Source organism: Artibeus jamaicensis, unplaced genomic scaffold (assembly GCF_021234435.1).
Source record: "Artibeus jamaicensis isolate MK-2021 breed Jamaican fruit bat unplaced genomic scaffold, CSHL_Jam_final contig_1085, whole genome shotgun sequence".
Classification (NCBI taxonomy): Eukaryota; Metazoa; Chordata; class Mammalia; order Chiroptera; family Phyllostomidae; genus Artibeus; species Artibeus jamaicensis.
This window is the reverse complement of record NW_026521214.1, coordinates 1741629-1761001: the sequence shown is the minus strand read 5'-3', so window position 1 is coordinate 1761001 and position 19373 is coordinate 1741629. Positions and strand designations below refer to the sequence as shown.

General features: G+C 54.4%; 1 protein-coding gene across 2 annotated transcripts; it reads left to right on the top strand.

Moving 5' to 3' along the window:
* Positions 1 to 1048: 1048 nt before the first annotated feature.
* Positions 1049 to 17872, top strand: LMAN2 (lectin, mannose binding 2). 2 transcript variants are annotated; one of them, XM_037126418.2, is made up of 8 exons: positions 1049 to 1435; positions 1606 to 1724; positions 9912 to 10029; positions 10568 to 10647; positions 10765 to 10926; positions 11037 to 11151; positions 12613 to 12732; positions 17379 to 17872. In XM_037126418.2, exons 1-8 carry the CDS (start codon positions 1240 to 1242, stop codon positions 17453 to 17455), a joined length of 987 nt encoding a protein of 328 aa, XP_036982313.2. In that variant the 5' UTR covers positions 1049 to 1239; the 3' UTR covers positions 17456 to 17872. The 2 variants fall into 2 exon arrangements, with proteins under 2 accessions (XP_036982313.2, XP_036982312.1); XM_037126417.2 differs by lacking the exon at positions 17379 to 17872 and adding an exon at positions 14102 to 14408 and having other exon boundaries at positions 1053 to 1435.
* The last annotated feature ends 1501 nt before the right edge of the window (positions 17873 to 19373 follow it).

Genomic DNA, 19373 nt, shown 5'->3' with positions numbered 1-19373 from the left:
TGAAGATCCTGCCCTGTGATCTATAACAGGGGTCATTAATTCAAATGTCTAGAGGGGCCAGACAGGAGGGTTAAATTAGTGGTCAGCATGTAGAGTGTTTACTAGCTTAGAAGAGGAAGGCGTTTGTAGGGGGCGGCCAGTGGGTTTAGTTTGGTTGGATCTTCCAATTTTTTCCAGAGAAACTAAAAATTTTCTTTCTAATATGAACTTAAAGAGTCCTGATTTAAATATATCGCTAGTTAAATCACTTATTAAAAGAGCATTAAAAATCACTTATTAAAAAGAGCAGGTAAAAACAAAGCTGGATTTGGCTGTATTAGTCAGTCATATGGACTGGTGGGCAGATTTAGTTGCTGCGACCTCTGCTCCAGAGGTCAGGGAGCCTCTGGTGTCACTTGGAGCTGTATTTGGCTGCGAATAACACCAATTTTCTACTTTTGGTTCACGGCCAGTAAACCAAAATGTACTCTGCACCTTTAATGTACTCTTCTCGCTGAGCCAGGCAGGCACTACGACTAGTTTGGTTCTGCATGGGTTCCAAACATCACTGGGGTCTCGAGTCGGGGTCCAGGCCTGCTGTCCGCTTAACCGAGACTGGGCCTAAGGAGCTGGGAGAAGTGGACACCCTAAAGTCACTGGTAAATTCTAAGTCTACAAGGGCGTGAAGCTGCAGGGAGTTAAGCCAGAACCAGCTAAAGCACACTAGAGGCCACCCAGGGAGTCCGAGGTGGCGCGGCAGTTGGAATTCAGGTCTTCGCCTTCGAATTAAAGATCATTTGCTCTCGGACTGGGAAAATTACTTCAAGGAAGTGATCAGTAGTCAGAGGCCCAGGGCAGTGTAATCTTCGCCCGTCCGGCCTGCGCGGGCACCCCACCAAAACTACAAGTTCCAGCACGCCTCGCTTCGCTGACTGCATTCATTCAACCACCGACTAAAACCATCCCTCTGTTCCCTATTGGCTTGCAGTCCTAACGTGCTGTTCCGTGATTGGTTGTGGCTCATAAGAACCCGTTGCTTAGGCAGGCTGACAGGTGCGTCGGGGGAGCCAAGAAAGTGTGGAACTACATTTGATCAGGATGGGGGCCGCTCAGCAAATAAAACCGCCGTCTCCTGCTGTGAAGCTTTGCTTTAACACCAAGTGATCTAGGTTGGGGCGGGGGTGTTTCCGGCCGGAGGCCATTATATGGGACACCGGAAGGCGGAAGTGCTAGAACGGAAGTGGCGGAGAGGAACGGGGAATGGCGGCTGAAGACTGGATTTGGCGTTGGGGCTGGGGCCGGCGGTGCCCGGGGAGTCCTGGGCTTCCCGGCCCCGGCCCTGGCCCCACGACACCTCTACTTCTTATCCTGTTGCTGGGGTCGGTGGCTGCGGATATAACTGACGGCAATAGTGAACACCTCAAGCGAGAGCATTCGCTTATTAAGCCCTACCAAGGTGAGGCCTGGGGCGGGATCAGTGCGGGGCGCAGGAGAGGTTGCACCGGGTTAGGAAAGGCAGTGCCTTTTCTCCCGAGCGGGGCAGCTCTCTGGGTTTCCTGCCTCTGGCAAGGCCAGTCCTGTCAAGGCCTGTTACCCACCTGTCTGTGCCCGTCACTCTGCCCACAGGGGTCGGTTCCAGCTCCATGCCCCTCTGGGACTTCCAAGGCAGCACTATACTCACAAGCCAGTACGTGCGTCTGACCCCTGATGAGCGCAGCAAAGAAGGCTCTATCTGGAATCACCAGGTGAGTGGTTCCCCGGACGCCAGGCGTACCCTTAAGAAAGCCACTACTCCCGGCTGCAGCCCAGACCGGAGTTTGGTTTGAAGGCTTGCCCCTCCCTCCCCTGCCCCTTCCCCGTCTTGGTCCCATCCAGTGGTAATAACAGGCAATGGCTGTTGAAGTTATTTTGTGTCGGGAGTTGTGCTTGACACTTTACCCCCTTTTCAAAACCCATGTGAAGGAAGGGATGTTATTTCCATTTTGCTGACTAAGGAGCTAAGGCTCAGAGTTTAGTGGGGCTGTCAGGCTGTCTGGATTGAACCCTCTCAAATGTGCGATAAATGGAAACAGGGCCTTTATCGGGTGTTTTGCCGTGTGTTATGCCCTGACTTGAACACGCCTTACTGCGTTATGTTCTCGAAGGGGTTGTTCCAGATGGGTGGCAGCTGTGGCTTTGTGTAGAGTTAATACAGACAGGGAATAATTCAGCATAAACAGAATCTGAACTCTCAGCTCTCTGGTCTCCAAGCCCAGCAGTTCACTTGCTACGCTTGACCTCCCCCTGGACGGTGAAGGTGCCCCTTAGAAGTACTTGCAGACTCAGTTCCCTCCCCTAGTGCCTGAGGGTCTTGTCGTTAGTTGTATAGACTTGTGGACAGATTTAGTTTCTGTGACCTCTGCTCCAGAGGTCTGGGAGCCCCAGATATCACTGGAATGTCACACATGAGCAGTGGCCAAAGTCACTTGCTACATATACTTCACACTAGGGAAATCTAGGCCAGGACAAGGTGTAAGGGGGGTAATTTGGGGCTGGGTCGCCACTTGGGGTGGGGCCCGCTCCTGCTTCATCCAGCCTGGCCCCAGCTTTTCCCGTGCCTGCGGTGTCGGTCGTTGTCCTGGTTTTCTCCTTCACCCTCCTCTTGGTCCCTTCTGGTTGACATCCCCATTCACTTCTGGGGGCCCACACGTCTCATGTTGCCTCATGTGCTTGTCCCCTTGGCTTCTCCTCTCGTTATTGCTAGGGGTGCCCCGGGTTCCTCTGCTAAGCTTTCACTATGCTTCTTCGAGTCTGGGGTCTCCTGTGAAGAGATAAATGTGACTTGCACACACATTCTGTCCCCTGGTGCTGGGGACTGCCAGGCATCTGCCCTGTTGACTTTGTTCAGGATACTTTGTCTCAGGATCTTTGCCCATGCGGTTGCCCCACTCTGGGACTCTGCCTCTTGGCCCGTCCTGCCTGCTTGGTTCCTTCTCATCTGTTAAGTCTCAGCTCAGTGCCACCCACTGAGAGGCCTTCAATAAAAGAACTCCCTTGAGTCACATTCTGTCACATTATTCTGCCTTAGCACTTTCAGATAATTTTAAAAAATGAACCCTGGTCAGCGTGACTCGGTTGGTTGGGTGTCATCCCACAAAGCAAAAGGTCACTGGTTTGATTCCCAGTCAGGGCACGTGCCTGGGTTGTGGGTTCAATCCTGGTCGGAGTGTGTGCGAGAGGCAAGTGTTTCTCACAATGATGCTTCTCTTCCTTTCTTTCTCCCTCTCTTCCTCTTCTCTAAAAATAAATAGTCTTTTACAAAATGACAGTGTAGCCTTACATTTCCTATGGAAATGAGTTTAGTTTAGCATTAAGGCTTTTTTTTAAAGTACGGTACCAATAGTGCTGGGACTGTTGGAAATTGGGTCCAGTCACAAGTAATGATTGTGGTTGTAGGTCGTGGGTGGTTGGTGTTGTCAGTGGTGTGACACTGTCACAGGGCTGGCAGGGTTCTGCACTTGATTTATTGAATTGCTTCCTCCCACCTACCCATTCAGCTCCAGGGACCTTTGCTGTTTGGCTCTACAGATGTTCCCAAAGGGTTGGAGTGTTTCCTGCAGTTTCCGAAAGACATTGCTTAGAACTCTTAGAATTTTCTGCCCAGTGTTTCCCAAGAGCCACCTCTTCCTGCACTGGGCTTGAGAGATGTTTTCTGGACTTTTTCTTGTCGCCACTACACACTCTCTCTGGGAGAGGCAGCCAATGAGCAAACACTACTGAGGATCTGCCGTGTTGAGCAGAGATGGGGCTCAGGCCTGCTGCGGCGCAGGGCGGGCAGTCTGGCGAAGGGCTGGAGCTCCAAGTGTCCGGCGGCCGGGGCACGGGGCGGCCCACGGGACTGGTGTGGTGGCTGCAGCCGGTCTCCGGGCCGTCTGCACTGGTGTTGGTCTGCGCGTAGCTGCCCTTCCCTTCGTGAACAGGTGGCCTAAGTTTAAATATTTGTAAGAGACCTGGTTTCTGACATATTTTAAATATTGCCATTTTAAAGTAACACTTTAAAGTGTAGTCATTGTAGTCGGTGGAATCCAAATATTTGAGATTTGATGTCCACTCTTTCTTTTAAACACTGTGAGTCAACCCAGATCGTATGACAGTTCTTTACTGAACTCGTTTCATTTCCCAATGCGAAGTGCTGCCCTGATGTGGTGTGTTTGCCGACGGAGGACCTCTGCCTTGTGGCTAACGTGTGCGCACTGATTTACACGGTGTAACCTTGTGGGGTTCCTTGGGATTAGTGTCAGTGTACTACAGGTCAAAGTGAGCGCGCTACACGTTACGCAGTGCTCGAATAATTATTATAGAAAAGTGAAAGTTTATTGAAATGCATCTCAGGAAGCTGCCCCCCCCCATCTGGATGGATATTACTGTTAGAATGAAACAGTCTTCAGCTCTCTCCTGCATCTTGTTTTTCTCAATGTCAGTGCTGAGTCACGGGGTCGCACTCTCGCGGGGTCACTCAATACTTTCACAAAAGAAGGAAGGTAGTCTTTTTTCTTCTGGTCGCTTTCTTTGTTTTCTTCCTCCTTTTTTGTCCTTCCTAAAGTATAGGTTTTTTTTTTCCTTGTTTTCTTTTTGTTTCTTTTGCTTTGTAAAACTTAAGATTTGTGTAATACTGTCTTTGAATCCATTTTAGTAAGTGTTAGACATCCCTTCGCTTTTTTCTTTGCCCTATTCTTTTGCTCTTCATTCTGAAACTCCAATTACACACGTCTCCAGGGGTGTCCATCCGCGGCCCAGGATGGCTGTGAATGCCGCCCAACGCAAAACCGTACATTTACTTAAAACTTTTTTTTGTTCGTCAGTTTTTGTTAGTGTTTGTGTGTTTAATGTGTGGCCCAAGATGACAGCTCTTCCTGTGCTGCCCGGAGACCGGGAAGGCTGGGCACCTGTCAGACTGTCTCGCTCCTTCCTCTGCCTCTTAACTCAGTGTTTTGCATCGGCCAGACTTCTGCTCTTTCTGCTAAATCTGGGTATTTTTACTGGACTGGACTGGAGTTTACTAATTCTCTCCTCATCTGTTTTTAAATCTAATGTAAAACCTACCCGTTACATTGTCAATTTCAGTTATTATATTTTTGTTCTGGAATTTTTATAGTTCTAAAAAACTTTAGTTATTTGCCAAAATTCTCAGTCTTGTCTCTTACATCCTCGAGCATGGCAAACCAGTTGTGTGCACGGCTGATATCTCGGGTTCCCATGAGCCTCCTCCCTCCCTCCCTCCCTCCCTCTGATTTTTGTTCATGTCTTGTCTTTTCACGTGCCTGGTATTTTCATTGTGTGCCGGACATTGTCTTTGTAATATGAGGCCTGGAGGAGTCTCTAGTCAGATTTCAGGGATCGAGAGGACTCAGCTGGGATGCAGTCCTTGGGAGGGCCCTTCTCCTTCACCCTTATTTTTGGCTTTACTGTCTTCACGGTCCCAACATGAAGCAGGGTGCTACACCCGCTAAGCAGGCTCTGGACTCGGATTTCTTGTCTGTCTGTCCTTGAGAGCTGGTGCTCATCCCTGTCACTCACCCCCTGGAATCGGCACATTTCCCAGGGCCAGTGAACTGTCGAGAACCGGGAAGGCCGATTTCACAAGAATGGCGAGCTGCCTCGCAGGTGCCTGCTGGCGCTGTGTGCTCTGGGCCAGGCTGGGTCCCATCTGCTGGGCGTGCTGAACTCACAAGTGCACAAGGCCATTTTTCTATGACGGGATGGAAAGGTCTTTGTTTTTGAGTATTTTTTGGTTATAGAGGCAGCACACTCACTACACAAAAGTCAAAATAGAAAGTAGACATTCCGTGGCCAAGATGGAGGTGTAGATAGAAACACTGTGCCTCCTTGCACAACCAAGTTTAAAGACAACAAAGTTTTAGTAACAAAAATGCAAACAAAGCACAGAAAATTTTACCGTACGGAAGTCCGACAACAATGAACCCTTCGGCCAGACCGGAAAGAGGGGCGGGGCCAGTGGCTGGCAGAGCGGGGTCGGGCAGGAAAAATCGGCCAGATGGACCCAGTTGTACAGGCAGCAGTGGGCAGATCCCAGGCAAGGGGTGGCAATGGGCAGACCCAGTGAGGGCGTAAGACGGCTGGCTGACTGCAGTCACACATTCGCCTGCAGATAAACCAGGTGAAGGAGCGAGCAGTGAGACAGACTGCACAGGCCCCAGTGGCAGGAAGCAGCAGAGGAAACCGCTATTGCCCCTCTCTGACCCCTCCCCCACATACAGCATCACAACCCAGCAACTGGGTTGCCCCGCCTTGGTGAACACCTAGGGCTCTGCCCCTCATATGAAACAGGTGTGAACAGACCAAAACATTATGGCTCAAGGACAGCTCAAAGCCCCAGAACCAATAATTCTAAGCGACCAACAAATAGCCAACCTATCAGATGCACAGTTCAAAACACTGGTGATCAGGATGCTCACAGAACTGGTTGGTTTTAGTCACAAATTAGAGGAGCAAATGAAGGCTAAACTAATCGAAATGAAGGGAAATGCACAGGAAACCAATAGTGATGGAAAGGAAACTGGGACTCAAATCAAGGGAATGGACCAGGAGGAAGAAAAAAATGACCAAACAGAAAAGTATGAAGCAACTAAAATTCAAAAAAATGAGGAGAGGCTTAGGAACCTCCAGGACATCTTTAAAGTTCCAACATCCAAAATATAGGGGTACCAGAAGGGGAAGAGGAACAGCCACCAGTGGAAAACTTATTTGAACAAATAATAAAGGAGAACTTTCCCAATCTGGCAAAGGCAATAGACTTCCAGGAAATCCAGGAAGCTCAGAGAGTCCCAAAGAAGTTGGACCCAAGAAGGAACACACCAAGGCACACCATCATTACATTAGCCAAGATGAAAATGAGGGAGAGAATCCTAGAAGCAGCAAGAGATAAGGGGACAGTCACCTACAAAGGAGTTCCCATCAGACTGTCAGCTGATTTCTCAAAAGAGACCTTACAGGCAAGAAGGGGCTGGAAAGAGGTATTCCAAGTCATGAAATCCAAAGATCTACAACCAAGATTGCTCTACCCAGCAAAACTTTCATTTAGAATGGAAGGGCAGATAAAGTGCTTCTCGGATAAGGTCAAATTCAAGGAGTTCATCATCACCAAGCCCATATTATATGAAATGTTAAAGGGACTTATCTAAGAAAAAGAAGATAAAAAAGATGAACAGTGAAAGGACAGCAAACTCACAGTTACTAACCACCACACCTAAAACAAAAGCAATCTAGAGGACAGCTAGATCAGGAGTGGAACCATAGAAATGAAGATCACATGGAGGGTTAGCAACAGGGGAGTAGGGGGAGAAGGGGGGAGAAGGTACAGAGAATAAGCATAGACGGTAGGTAGAAAATAGACAGGGGGGAGGGCAAGAATAGTATGGGAAATATGGAATCTAAAGAACTTGTGACACGTGGACATAAACTAAAGGGGGGATGGTGGGGGAGGGTGTGCAGGGTGGAGGGGAATGAAGGGAAATAGGACAACTGAAATGGCATAATCAATAAAATATATATTTAAAAAACAAACAGCCCTGGCTGGTGTAGCTCAGTGGTTTGAGCGTGGGCTTGCGAACCACACGATCGCAGTTCGATTCCCAGTCAGGGCACATGCCTGGGTTGCAGGCCGGTTCCCTGCAGGTCAGTTCCCAGCAGGGGACGCACAAAAGGCAACCATACATTGATGTTTCTCTCCCTCTCTCCTTCCCCCCTTCCCCTCTAAAGATAAATAAATAAAATCTTAAAAAAAAAAAAAAACAAAACAGAATTCAGCAATATATCAATAAAAAGGATTATACACTCTGAAAAAAAAAAGAAAGTAAGTAGACATTCCCGCCCAGAGGCACGTGTGCTCAGGCTGGCTCCTTGTAGTCCTCTCGTTTTTCCTTTCCCTGCGTGTGTCAGTCCTATTCTTTTTCAAATGGGAGCATGGCTCGGGTGCTGTTTTGCAGTAAGTGTAAGTGTGTGTGGCTCTGCCGCTCCTATTAAAAGGCTGCAACAGCCAAACTGCCCCAGGGAGGAGGGAGGGAGCGCTCACAGTCCCGCTGGCTGAGAGCGTTGCTTCCATCCTTCTCCATGGGGTGTTAGTGATCTCTTTAATAGTTGCCAGTCAGACAGGTCAACAGTATCTGTTTTCCTTCGCCTGTCTGATGGGCCTGTGTTTAATCGCTGGCCCACATACCCATCTGCAGACTTCTGCTCCTGGGTTCTTTTCAAAGGATGTGTCAGCTGTAGTTTTCTTGAGCAGCTTCCTGGTGGGTGAGGCCAGGCCCCCTCCCTGGCCGCAGTAGTGCTCAGCCCCGCCCCTGGTGTTCCTGATGCCAGGGAGCATCTGCCTTCCCTCAGGTCACTGTAGCCCGGAGGCTCCGGGGGTGTGGCCCTCCTGCCCCTGCCCTGCTGCTGTCACCCTGCTGGGGCAGGTTGGGGCTGCAGGAGTCAGGGTGTACACTGCTTGCCGAGAGGGTTTGCAGTCAGCCAGACCCAGGTTTGAGTCCCTCAGTTTGGGACATCGGTTAGAAGGGAAGATAGTGGAGGTGGGAGGCTGGAGAGGAGCTGACGCAGTTCGCAGGCTGTGGGAGGGATGGAAGACAGCACAGGTTTCTGCCTCAGACAGGCCTGGGTGTGATACAAGGCTGCCCCGCCTGCTGTGGGCTCTAGTTGTGTCTCTGAATGTGTTTTTTCTTCTGTAAATATGTGGCTCAAGAGGGGATAGCGATCCTTCCACAAGAACCCAGGGCAGGGGCACTGGGATGGATAGAAAACCCCACCCTGGGTGGGGTTGGCTGGTTTTGAGGAACGTGAATCAAAGTCAGGAAGGCGGGTGCCGGGCCAGATGGGTTCTGGGCTTCAGGCAGCCTTGGGATCCTGTGCGGCCTTCCCTCCTTCCCCGGGAGGCCCAGCAGCCCCTGCTCTCTCCTGCTGAGGAAGCTGGAGGGTCTGCTGGCCCGTGGTGCTCGTGCCCGGATGCCTGGCCCCCTCTGGGGAGGGCCTGGTCTCTGTGCAGCAGTGTGGGAGCGACTTCTTCGCGAGTCCCTCTGAGGACACGAGAATGAATAATGACCGAGACATGCTGGATCTGTTTGGGGAGGAGGAGTGGGCTGTGGCCAGTTTCTCAGGGGAGGCAAAGGCCAGCAGCGGCCATTTTCTCCAAGGAGAAAAAGGCCTTGAGAGCCCTCATCCATAGCCTTTTATTGGGTCGTAATACACAGGAATACAGGGCGGCGGCAAGGATCAAACAGTAGATAACACTTCAAAGCAATCTGAGGGCTTAGTGTCTGACAGTGTGTCAGGAAGAGAGTTGCAGAAACTTTGGGAGACATACTCATTTCCTCTTGGACCCTTATCACATGAATGAAAGCACTCCGAGCAGAGCAGATTTCACAGGTTTATCAGCATTTTGTAATGCCAGATTTTTCCCCAGGACATGCTCTAGCAAGGCAAGGAGCTGCACCTCTCCCCAACAGGTATTCAGGCTTAAGGGGATTAGAGCCAGGAAGTGCTTCTCCCAGAGAACATGGGGACTTGGGCTTTGGCAAAGCCAGGGGACGAGAGTCCATTGCTCTTTGTTGCAGCCCCCGGAGTCCTTCCATGAAGGCCTTCCAAGTGATCGAGTCTGGCTTAGGTTGCCCCCCGCTGTGAGGGGTCTTACCTGTCATTGACGTCCGACCAAATTTTGGGGGCAGGGAGAGGAACTGAGGCAGCATTTGCTGCTAGAGACATGCTTTGTTTCCTGCTGCTGGCTTTCCAAAGGTCGTCTCTTGCCCTTAGCCACAAGGGGTCGAGGTACAATTCCTAAAACTAGGCAGAGTGGTCTACAACAGCAGGGTCTGGGCCGGCTCGCCCCTAGCTGGCAGGAAGGCCCAGAGCTCAGAGCAGCCCTCTGCCCCCCACCTCTGCAGCCTTGCTTCCTCAAGGACTGGGAGATGCACGTCCACTTCAAAGTGCACGGCACCGGGAAGAAGAACCTCCACGGAGACGGCATCGCCCTGTGGTACACACGGGACCGCCTTGTGCATGGTAGGGCCACGCCCCGCGTGCGCTCCGCTCTCCACGCCCCCGTTAGGCTGCTGCTGCTCTTCTTTGGGGGGCCCTGGGGCCTCGGGTTGGCTGGGGGTGGTGGTCCCCTGGAGAAGAGGAGGGGCCCCATGGTGGTCTGCTGTTGTGCACCAGTGAAGAATGGCCTTCCCCACTTCAGAGTGTTATTTTTAAAAAGTAGAAGCAAGGAGGATTGTACGTGGCCCTTACAGTTGAAAGTGCCTCCTCTCTGGACCTCCCTCAGGTAGGAGGACAGGGCTTCCCAGTCTTTACAGGCTGGGCTCCCTCTCATCTGCACACTCAGAGCACAGGGCCGGCTCTGTCCCTGGCGTCCCAGAGCTTCAGGCTCTGTCCTCACCCGAGCCCACCTGTAGGCTTTTCCTTTAGAGACCGGGTGCTCAACAGCAGGCTGCCGTATCTCGTCCCCCACTCCCACCCCCACTGGCACTACTTTGGCCTTCGGGTTAGCCAGGGCACGCCCCCAATTCCCCATGACTGCAGTGGCTCTTTCTCAACCCAGGGCCTGTTTTTGGAAGCAAAGACAACTTCCACGGCTTAGCCATTTTCCTGGACACATACCCCAATGATGAGACCACGGAGGTAGGGCCCTGCTCCCTCCTGTGCCTCAGGGCAGGAGGGCCTGGGAGGCTGGTTGGGGTGGGGCCTGCCACTCCGCAGGCTGGGACGGCTTCGGAGTAACTGGTGTCTCGGTCTCAGCGCGTGTTCCCGTACATCTCGGTGATGGTGAACAATGGCTCCCTGTCCTACGACCACAGCAAGGATGGCCGATGGACTGAGCTGGCAGGCTGCACAGCCGACTTCCGCAACCGTGACCATGACACCTTTCTAGCCGTGCGCTACTCCCGGGGCCGCCTGACGGTGAGTGGGCGGCAGTGGGGAGGGTGGGGCGGGGTGTCCCTGGCCGGACAGGCTCTGTGGGAAGATGGGCAGGCTGGGCCTGTGGCGCATCACCTGCTGGTCGGCTGCAGGTGATGACTGACCTGGAGGACAAGAACGAGTGGAAGAACTGCATCGACATCACGGGAGTGCGCCTTCCTACCGGCTACTACTTTGGGGCCTCAGCTGGCACCGGTGACCTGTCTGGTGAGTGGCCTGCACAGGGTATTGAGTCTTAGCCATGACCTTCCCTGGTCTGCCAGGCTTGTGGCACAGCTGGTCACTTTCCTTCTCAGACTTCCTACATCGGCTCCACGCTCGCCTGCTCGCTTTCTCTTCATGTCAGCTCTGCTGTGGCTCGCCCAGGGCTCAGCCCATGAGCAGCTCGGCCGTCTGGCCCTCACTGTAGGCGGCTTTGAACTGGACCCTCAGACCCCAGATCTCTGCCTGCAGTCCCATGTCATCACCGACCCACTCAGCATCTCCACTTGGCCGCCCTGCAGGTGTCTCAGCCTTTGCATGCCCACAGCTGACGACCACATCTTGCTAAGACATAAATGAAACCTCTGTTTTTCAAGTTGCTCATTCTAAAAACCTTACTATCATTCTGGACTTCCCTTCTGTCTCACATGCCCCTCCAGCTTCATCTCCACAGTGGAGCAGACCCCTCTCTCACTCTCGCCCCTCCCTCAATCCCTGGGGGGTCCGGCCACCACCTTCCCTCACTTGGACAGCTGCAGGAGCCCCCACGTGACCCCCTCTCTGGGGCTCTCCAGCCCCTGGCAGTCTCTCTCTGCTCAGAGCACTGCAGTGGCTCCCTGCTTGTTCAGAGTCAAGGCCACCACCAACCTAGCCATGGCCTGTGGGGCCCTTGTGCTGGCCCCTTGCCACCCCGCTGCCTCTGGAGCTCTGCTCCCTGCCCCTTGGTTGTGCTGGCTCAAGCTGCTCGGGCACCGAGGCCTCTTGCTTGGGCCTCTGTGCCCATGTCTCACTCTCATCCTCATGTCTTGCCCAGATGTCAGTTCCTCAGTGGGGTCTTCCCCGATTCCCTTGTTTAAAATTGTACACACCACCCCAGGTGCCTGCATGCTGTCTGGGAAGTCACGTGATGTGTGCTTGGGTGGCTAGTGGCCTGTCTCCCTTCCCACCTAATGGGGACCATTGGGAGTGTGAGCGGTGAAGGGGTTTCTCCATGTTCATGCCCAGCAGCGGCAGAGCGCAGATGGGCGCCGCAGTTTGACTGCGGGCTGGGTGCGTCCTGGGCCTCTGGGGGCTGTGCGCACCGGCTGTCAGGTGCCGCTGGGCTCTTGCTCTTTGGCTCCCCCTTTCCAGGCCATTCCCAGAGTCCGGTCAGTCAGCAGGGCTGATGGTCGGGACCTGCCTCTTGGCCGGGAGCCTCGGCTTATCGGTTGGGAGCCTTGGCCTCCCGGTCTCAGAAATGCGTGGTTGGTGGCTGTTGAGCAGAGGGTCTTTCCTGTTTGATCTGTTCACACTGGGCCTTCCCCGCGCCTCAGGGGCAGTTGCTGACTGTGCATCAGGGCTGAGCCCGCAGCTGGGTGGGAGTGGGCTGTCCCTGGGGACCTGGCCACTGTACATGGCAGAGCGAGGCATGGGCCATGTGCCCGAGGCAGGCTCAGGGCCCTCACCTGCTGGCGCTCGGTCCTGCAGACAATCACGACATCATCTCCATGAAGCTGTTCCAGCTGATGGTAGAGCACACCCCTGACGAGGACAACATCGACTGGACCAAGATCGAGCCCAGTGTCAATTTCCTCAAGTCACCCAAAGGTTTGTGTTTGGGGGTCCCCCACTTGGCCTACATGGGGCTGGGGCCGGGCCAAGGCTGGTGTGGTGTGTGCCTGCGGCGCCCCTGCCATTGCGGGTCCGGCTGTGCTTGCGGCCTGGGCTCTGGGACCAGCAGGCCATGCCGACGAGCAGTGTGGCAGCACCGCATCCTGCTCCCTCCCACGGTCGGTGCCGGGCCGAGGGCAGGGGCTGGTTTGTCGGTGGGGGTGTTGTGCAGGGCACTGGCAGTGCACGTGTGTGACCTCAGCGAATGGCTGGGAGGTAGGTCCTACCACTGACCAAAGGAACCGATCCTCTAGTTTTCTCAGCTACAAGGGGATAGAGCAGGATTTGCAGTTGAGTTTTTTGCAAAACTCCAACGTCTGGGCTCTTCTCAGAGCACTCAGTAGCCACGGCTTTGCCCTCACAGAGGGCGGCCCCTGTGCTTGGAGCAGCCCTCGGCCCAGCCTGTGGTCAGCTGTGAGCCGAATGGTGTGACCTGAAACAGACCCCGTGTTTTCTGTGACAGCTCACTTTAAGGTTCCAGTTACTTTTAAATGTTTCGTGAGTCAAACATTTGCCTTAGGCCACGAGCTTACCACTTTGGACTAGGGGTTTCTAGCTGCTGAGGGCTCAGAGCCCTTGTCGCTCAGACCAACCCAGCAACCCCACCTGCTCGGCCAAGCAGGGACTGACCCATTTTCAGACCGACTGCCCCATTCGCCCCTCCAGCAGTGAGGGCCAGAGTCCCCGTTCGGTGTTAGCTGTGTGCTGGGCGCTGCCCCAGGGCTCACTGTAGTGACTGAAGTGGGGAAGGGGACGCAGGGGCCTTGGGAACCCTGGGCGCCTCTGGCTCTGTCAGCGGCCACAACCGTCACTGTACAGGGTGGCACCGCAGGCCTGCGGGGAGGGAGGGTGTTGGTGGGCTCGTGGCTGGCGTTCTAGGCCTGGCATTCGTCAGGGCCACTGACAGGGCTAGCAGGCAGCTGCGTGGTGAGGCCAGAGTAGGACAGGGTAGGGACCTGGGACCTGTTGGAGCCGCCAGGTGCTTCCAGGTGTGAGTCAGGGCAGTGTTCGCTGGGGCTGCCTTTCTGCAGATGCAGCGCTCAGCCCTCTGCACCGGTGTAGGGCGGGCCTGTGAAAGCAGGTCCTGGGCTTCTCAGGCAGAGTGTGCTCTCATGGAGCCCAGGAATCCAGTGTCCACTGGCTCCCTGCCGCAGCGAGGCACCCAGGCCTCAATCTCTGGGATCGCTGGGGTCACCCCCTGCCCACCCCTCGCTGGTGCAGTGTGGGCAGCCACAGCTCCCATAGGGGGTGGGGCTTTGCCAGGACCACCGCCTCAGGGCCCCCCCCCCCCCATCTTCTCCCACAGACAACGTGGACGACCCGACGGGGAACTTCCGCAGCGGGCCCCTAACGGGGTGGCGGGTGTTCCTGCTGCTGCTGTGTGCGCTCCTGGGCATCGTCGTGTGCGCCGTGGTGGGGGCCGTGGTGTTCCAGAGGCGGCAGGAGCGCAACAAGCGTTTCTACTGAGTGGCCGGTGCCTGGCTCGGGGCCCGGCTTTGGCCTCCAGCACTAATGTGAACTTTTTTTTTTTTTTTTACTGAGATTGTAAAAGAAAAACAAGATGATCTTATTTCTTAACGGTTTCAAAGAAATAATTAAAGTATTTTCGTACATTTTGCTTCTTGCCCAGCAGGGACAGGCTGCAGGGCCGGGGAGCAGGGTTTGGCGCCCCCCTCTGGAGACAGAGGCCCCTGCTGTGCCTAGCGCCTTGGGAGCTGCCTGGGTCTGCCCTGGAGCTGGGCTGAGGCCCTGGTGGGGGGGGTTGCAGCTGAACACCAGAGGCTCCCCAGCCGCATGGGTGGGTGCTAAGGACACACGCGGTGCTTCCGTTTTGTGCTGAGTGTGGCAGAAGAGGTCAAGTGGGGGGCCGGGGCCGAGTCTGCCTCTGATCTCCCCAAGGCAGACCCTGGAGTGAGGCTGGGGGAGCAGTTTGCTGAGGCCCAGGGGAGGTTGTTTCTTCACACACCTGCCCCAGAGCTGGGCTTCCCACGTCCAGCCTCATGCCCTGGGGCAGGTGCCATGCCCCCAGTTCCTGGGGGGACACAGCTCTCCTGTCAGCAAAGCTTGCCCAGTGTCTTGTAGCACGGGGTCATGGGGATAGGTGCTCTGTTCCCATGCCCGCCACCACACCATGTGCTCTGGGTCTCTAGGTGAAAGGGTCTGGTGGGGGGAGGGATTAGGGGTAGGGGGCAGGCTAGGGTCAGTAGTGGTATTCCCTTTGGGGTGCGTTGAAGGGTTGGAGGTATCACAAGAGGTGGAAGAAAGCCAGCAGCTGACAGGAAGTGCCACCATGTGGCATCTTCGTGACTCTCGGCACCCAGACCACAGCCTGCCCCTGCCGCCAGTCCTCCCGTCCTGACCAGCAGGCCCACCTTGGAATGCCGCCTGGTCCAGAGCCGCCTTCGGTGTCTTCACACCCGCAGCTCCAGAACATCTGAGTCTCCAAGTTAAAAGCAAAAGCAACCCTGTCTTCCTGTCGCCGCAGCCAGGCCTTCTGTGGTGTGTGCTGCCAGTCGGGCTCCCGTCGTCGACAGTGGGCAGTGGAGGAGGAGAGGGTGGGCGTCAGCCTCACTCTGCCTCAGCCTCGCTCTGGAGCCCTTTGCTGGCCTGCTGGGAACCATGCCATCCACTGTGTGTCACGGGTCCCATGTTGCAGATTGCCCACAGGCTCACGGTGACTGGGAAGCCGGACTGGCATCTTGGTCACGGGCCTGGGAGCCTGCTCACGGAGCCGTGAGAGTGAACAGGGTCCTTGTGACTGAGACACTTGGGGCCCTGTCCCCGAAAAGTTTCTTTACCTGAAAAGCAGCGAACCCTGAGTGCTTTCGTGCACTGGCCGTGGCTCTGAGCGGCTGACACGTGGTAGCTCATTTCGCTCCACGGCACTACTCGGCCACACAGGCGCCGGAGACCCACTAGGGCAGGCCGCCCCACCCTCTACCTCCTATTGGGGGTGCCGTGTCCAAACCGACTCGCAGCAGCTCCGCACAGCTGCCACGGCGCGTCATCGTCAGCACCACGCTGGCTGTGCTTCAGCTTTCATTTTTGTCTCTGATTTGGCTGTCCCAAATCCCCAAATCATGAGGCAGTTGGGCATCTTTGCAGCTCTCACCTTCACCATGCAGTGGAGTCATCTGGAGAACCAAGGCGAGCTGCCTGCTTCTGTTCTGGTGTGAGAAGCCGGTGGGACCTGGGCACAGTGGCTTTGAAAGGACCCCCAGGTGGTGCTGACCAGGGTACCAGCTCGAGAGCTGGAAGCTGTCAGACCTGCGGCCAGGCAGGGGGTCAGTGCCCACGGGTGCTCGGCTGCCAGGGTCTCTCTCATGGCGCGTGGCTCGAGGACCAGTGTTCCGGCCCGCCTGCCTGTCCTCACAGGGATTGCGATGCTGTCACCAAAGGTAGGAGTTCTTTCTGCTGCGCAGTATTCCATTGTGTAAATGCACCCCAGTTTTTTGATCCACTCGTCTACTGGTGGGCATGTGGTATGTTTCTTAAAAATGTTAGCATGGCCCTGGCTGTTGTGGCTCAGTGGATTGAGCGCGGGCCTGCGAACCAGACAATCACGGTTCGATTCCCAGTCAGGGCACATGCCTGGGTTGCAGGCCAGTTCCCTGCAGGCCAGTTCCCAGCAGGGGACAAACAAAAGGCAACCATACATTGATGTTTCTCTCCCTCTCTCCTTCCCTTCCCCTCTAAAGATAAATAAATCTTATTTTAAAATGTTAGCATGGAGGTGTGTGTCCCTTAGTACATGGAATTTTGTTGCATCCTAAAAAATTACAAATAACGGTATGTACACAGAGTATTCCTCAGCTTTTAAAACAGCACTGAGGCCTGTGTGACATGCTCAAGTTGTAATGTGAGCAGACTCCCGTGGCCAGTCTGCACGGCTGACATCCAGATGGTTTCCAGGCTCTGTCCTCAGACCCAGCGCTGCTCTGCACACCAGGGCCCATCCTCGCGCGCAGAGTGCAGGGATGGCGCTGTTGCAGCCATGTGCCTTTGGCTTAATTGGGTGTCTGAAGGTTCTCAAGGTGGGTGTTACCCAGTCTGCCTGCGCCTTGGCTACTGAGACCCGCTCCGCCCACTGCTTAGCACATACTGTCAGAGTGCTTGTTTTTGACAGTCTGATGAGTGCCAAAGTTGTGTGTTTTTTTTTTTTTTTTAATTTAGAGAGGCAGAGGGAGAAAGAGAGAGAGAAACATCAATACGTGGTTGCCTCACACGTCCCCTACTGAGGACCTGGCATGCAACACAGGCAGGCACCTTGACTGGGAATTGAACCCGCAACCCTTTGGTTCGCAGGCCTGCACTCAGTCCACTGAGCTACACCAGCCAGGGCCTAAGTTTTAATTTGCATTTCTCTACTAGTCAGGTTGAGGACCCGGGTATCCCCAAAGATGGCATTTGTCTTTCCTGTGAGGGACGCTGGTTCTGCCCCTCGTTCCTGTGTCAGGTGCTTTGCAGACGTCTCCCAGCGTGCTTGTCTCTGCTGTTCTAACAATGTGCGGTACGTTTTAGTGCCACTCACTCATCTTTTCCAAAGATTTCGCCCCCCCAAGTGCTTACATTTTGCTTTTCAGATTCAGCATTTAGCGTATTGGGAGTTCATTTCCGTGTGGGGAGTGATGTCGAGGTCTGGTTGTCCCCTCCATGCTGATGTCCAGCCCATTGTGCCAGCAGCACCTTCAGTGACGCATTTTTTCTCTGCGTGAGCCACAGCGCCACTAAGGCAGAGCTTGGCCAGTGGTGGCCCGTCTTGACACTGCTCCCTCGCCTTCCTCCTCTTCCATGGCCTTGGCTTTAAGGCTGAAAACTCAGCTGAACCTCCCCGCTCCTTCTGGGTGGGGGAGGAGATGCCTGCGGCATCAGCTGCGGAGGTTTTCGGTAACCACATCAGGCGGTGGCAGATGCTTAGCCACCGCCCCCTCCTCTGTGGGAGGGTGGTGTCTCTGAAACTGGGGAGGCCCCCTGGGACCTCAGAGGCCAGCTGGGTACAGCCCTTCTCACAGGGCTGGGGTGCTGCTCCAGCCTGAACTGCCAACCGCAGGGCTTCCATGTGAAAAAGTAAATCTGCATTTGTTCACAGCTGCTGTGAGTCATGTTTTCTGTTGGTGGCCAACACCAGCCAGCTCTGCGCCTGGCCCCAGGCTCGCTAACATGGGCGTGTCTGCTCTGCACTGCAGAGCAGTGCACATCCACTCGGTTCGGGCCACTAGGACAGTACAGACCAAAGGGACAGAAGGCTGGGGGATCAGGTCGGACAAGTAAGTAAAATGCATGCCCTGCAGCGCTTGTATACATTTCGTGGGGCTGCCATGGCAAACGCCCACGGACTGGGCGGCTCTAAACAGACGGATTGTCCCCGGCTGTGAACTGCAGTCTGAAGCACAGTGGGAGGGCCACTCTCCCTCCGACCACTCTGGAGTCCTTCCTCCCCTCTTCCTAAGTGCTTGCCATTCTTGGCTTGTAGACACACCACTCCAATCTCCGGCTCCATCATCGCACAGCTGTGTTTACCGGGCCTTCCGTCTGTCTCCAGGTCTCCCCTCGGTAACAGCACCAGTCTGACTGGACTAGCCACCCCCACTGCCTCGCTGTATCTTGGTTACAGACACACATATCTGTTTCCAAACAGTCATATCCTGAGGGGCTGAGGGCTAGGACTTCAACAAAGCCTTTTTCTGGGGACACAGTTGCATCCCCGTGACAGTAGCTGAGGATATTAGGGTTAAAGGGGTAAGAAGAGTGGGACAGAGCTGAAGGAAATGGGTGGAAATTCATGGCGCCAGTCACCCAAGCTTTATGCATTTCCCATGTATATTTCAGTATATGTTCATATGCATTTCAAAACAGCAGCTTTCTTGAAAGAATCTCATGATCAATAATTGGCATTTCTTGATTTCTAGCAACAATACTGACAGTGCGTTTGTGTACTGAAATAATCTTTTCCATCGAAGATTCATTAAATCTTCAATTTTAACTCTGTCATGGACTCGAGGCTAGTTAATTAATTGAGCAAATCTTTAGCAATGAACTAGTATGAACTAGGTAGGGGGCAAGGCCTGCAGAGGTACAGCACAGTCCTGCCTTCATGGCTGAGAAGACGGACTGTGTGATGCAGCATCCAGTCTGGGAACCACAGCCCACCAAGTATTCCAAGCAGAACATAGGGCATTGATTGCGATGGACAGCGGCTGGGTGGGGGTTGGAGAGTTTGGGGGGGGCCGAGTGAGCAAGAAGGGGCCCCCAAGGTGTCCCTGAAGTTCAGTGTGGGAAGCAGAGGCTTCCCAGGGGGAATGATAGGAGCAGGTGATATTACCAGAACCCGAGAGCTCTGAGTGCCCTGTGGTGGGTGCTCAGATCTCAGAAAAGGTACAACCTGGAGGGAACTCGGACTTCCAAGGGAGGCGCAGCCCAATGGGGAAGGAGCCAGGCACAGCTGGTGCTTATGCGGACACAGCACAGGGCCTGTGCCTCAGCCAGTGCCGCTGCTGCTGGCCTTGGACTTTTCCCAAGTCAGTATCTTCTGCCTTCCCCTTCCAGTCTCCCCCTCGTCCCCTCCATCGGCCAGACCT

Bases quoted from the DNA above. Each gene is read 5' to 3' on its own strand.
- LMAN2 (XM_037126417.2), top strand. From the start codon at position 1,240: ATGGCGGCTGAAGACTGGATTTGGCGTTGGGGCTGGGGCCGGCGGTGC. The intron at 1,436-1,605 runs GTGAGGCCTGGG...CTCTGCCCACAG, and splicing joins GCTTATTAAGCCCTACCAAG to GGGTCGGTTCCAGCTCCATG. The intron at 10,030-10,567 runs GTAGGGCCACGC...TTCTCAACCCAG, and splicing joins ACGGGACCGCCTTGTGCATG to GGCCTGTTTTTGGAAGCAAA.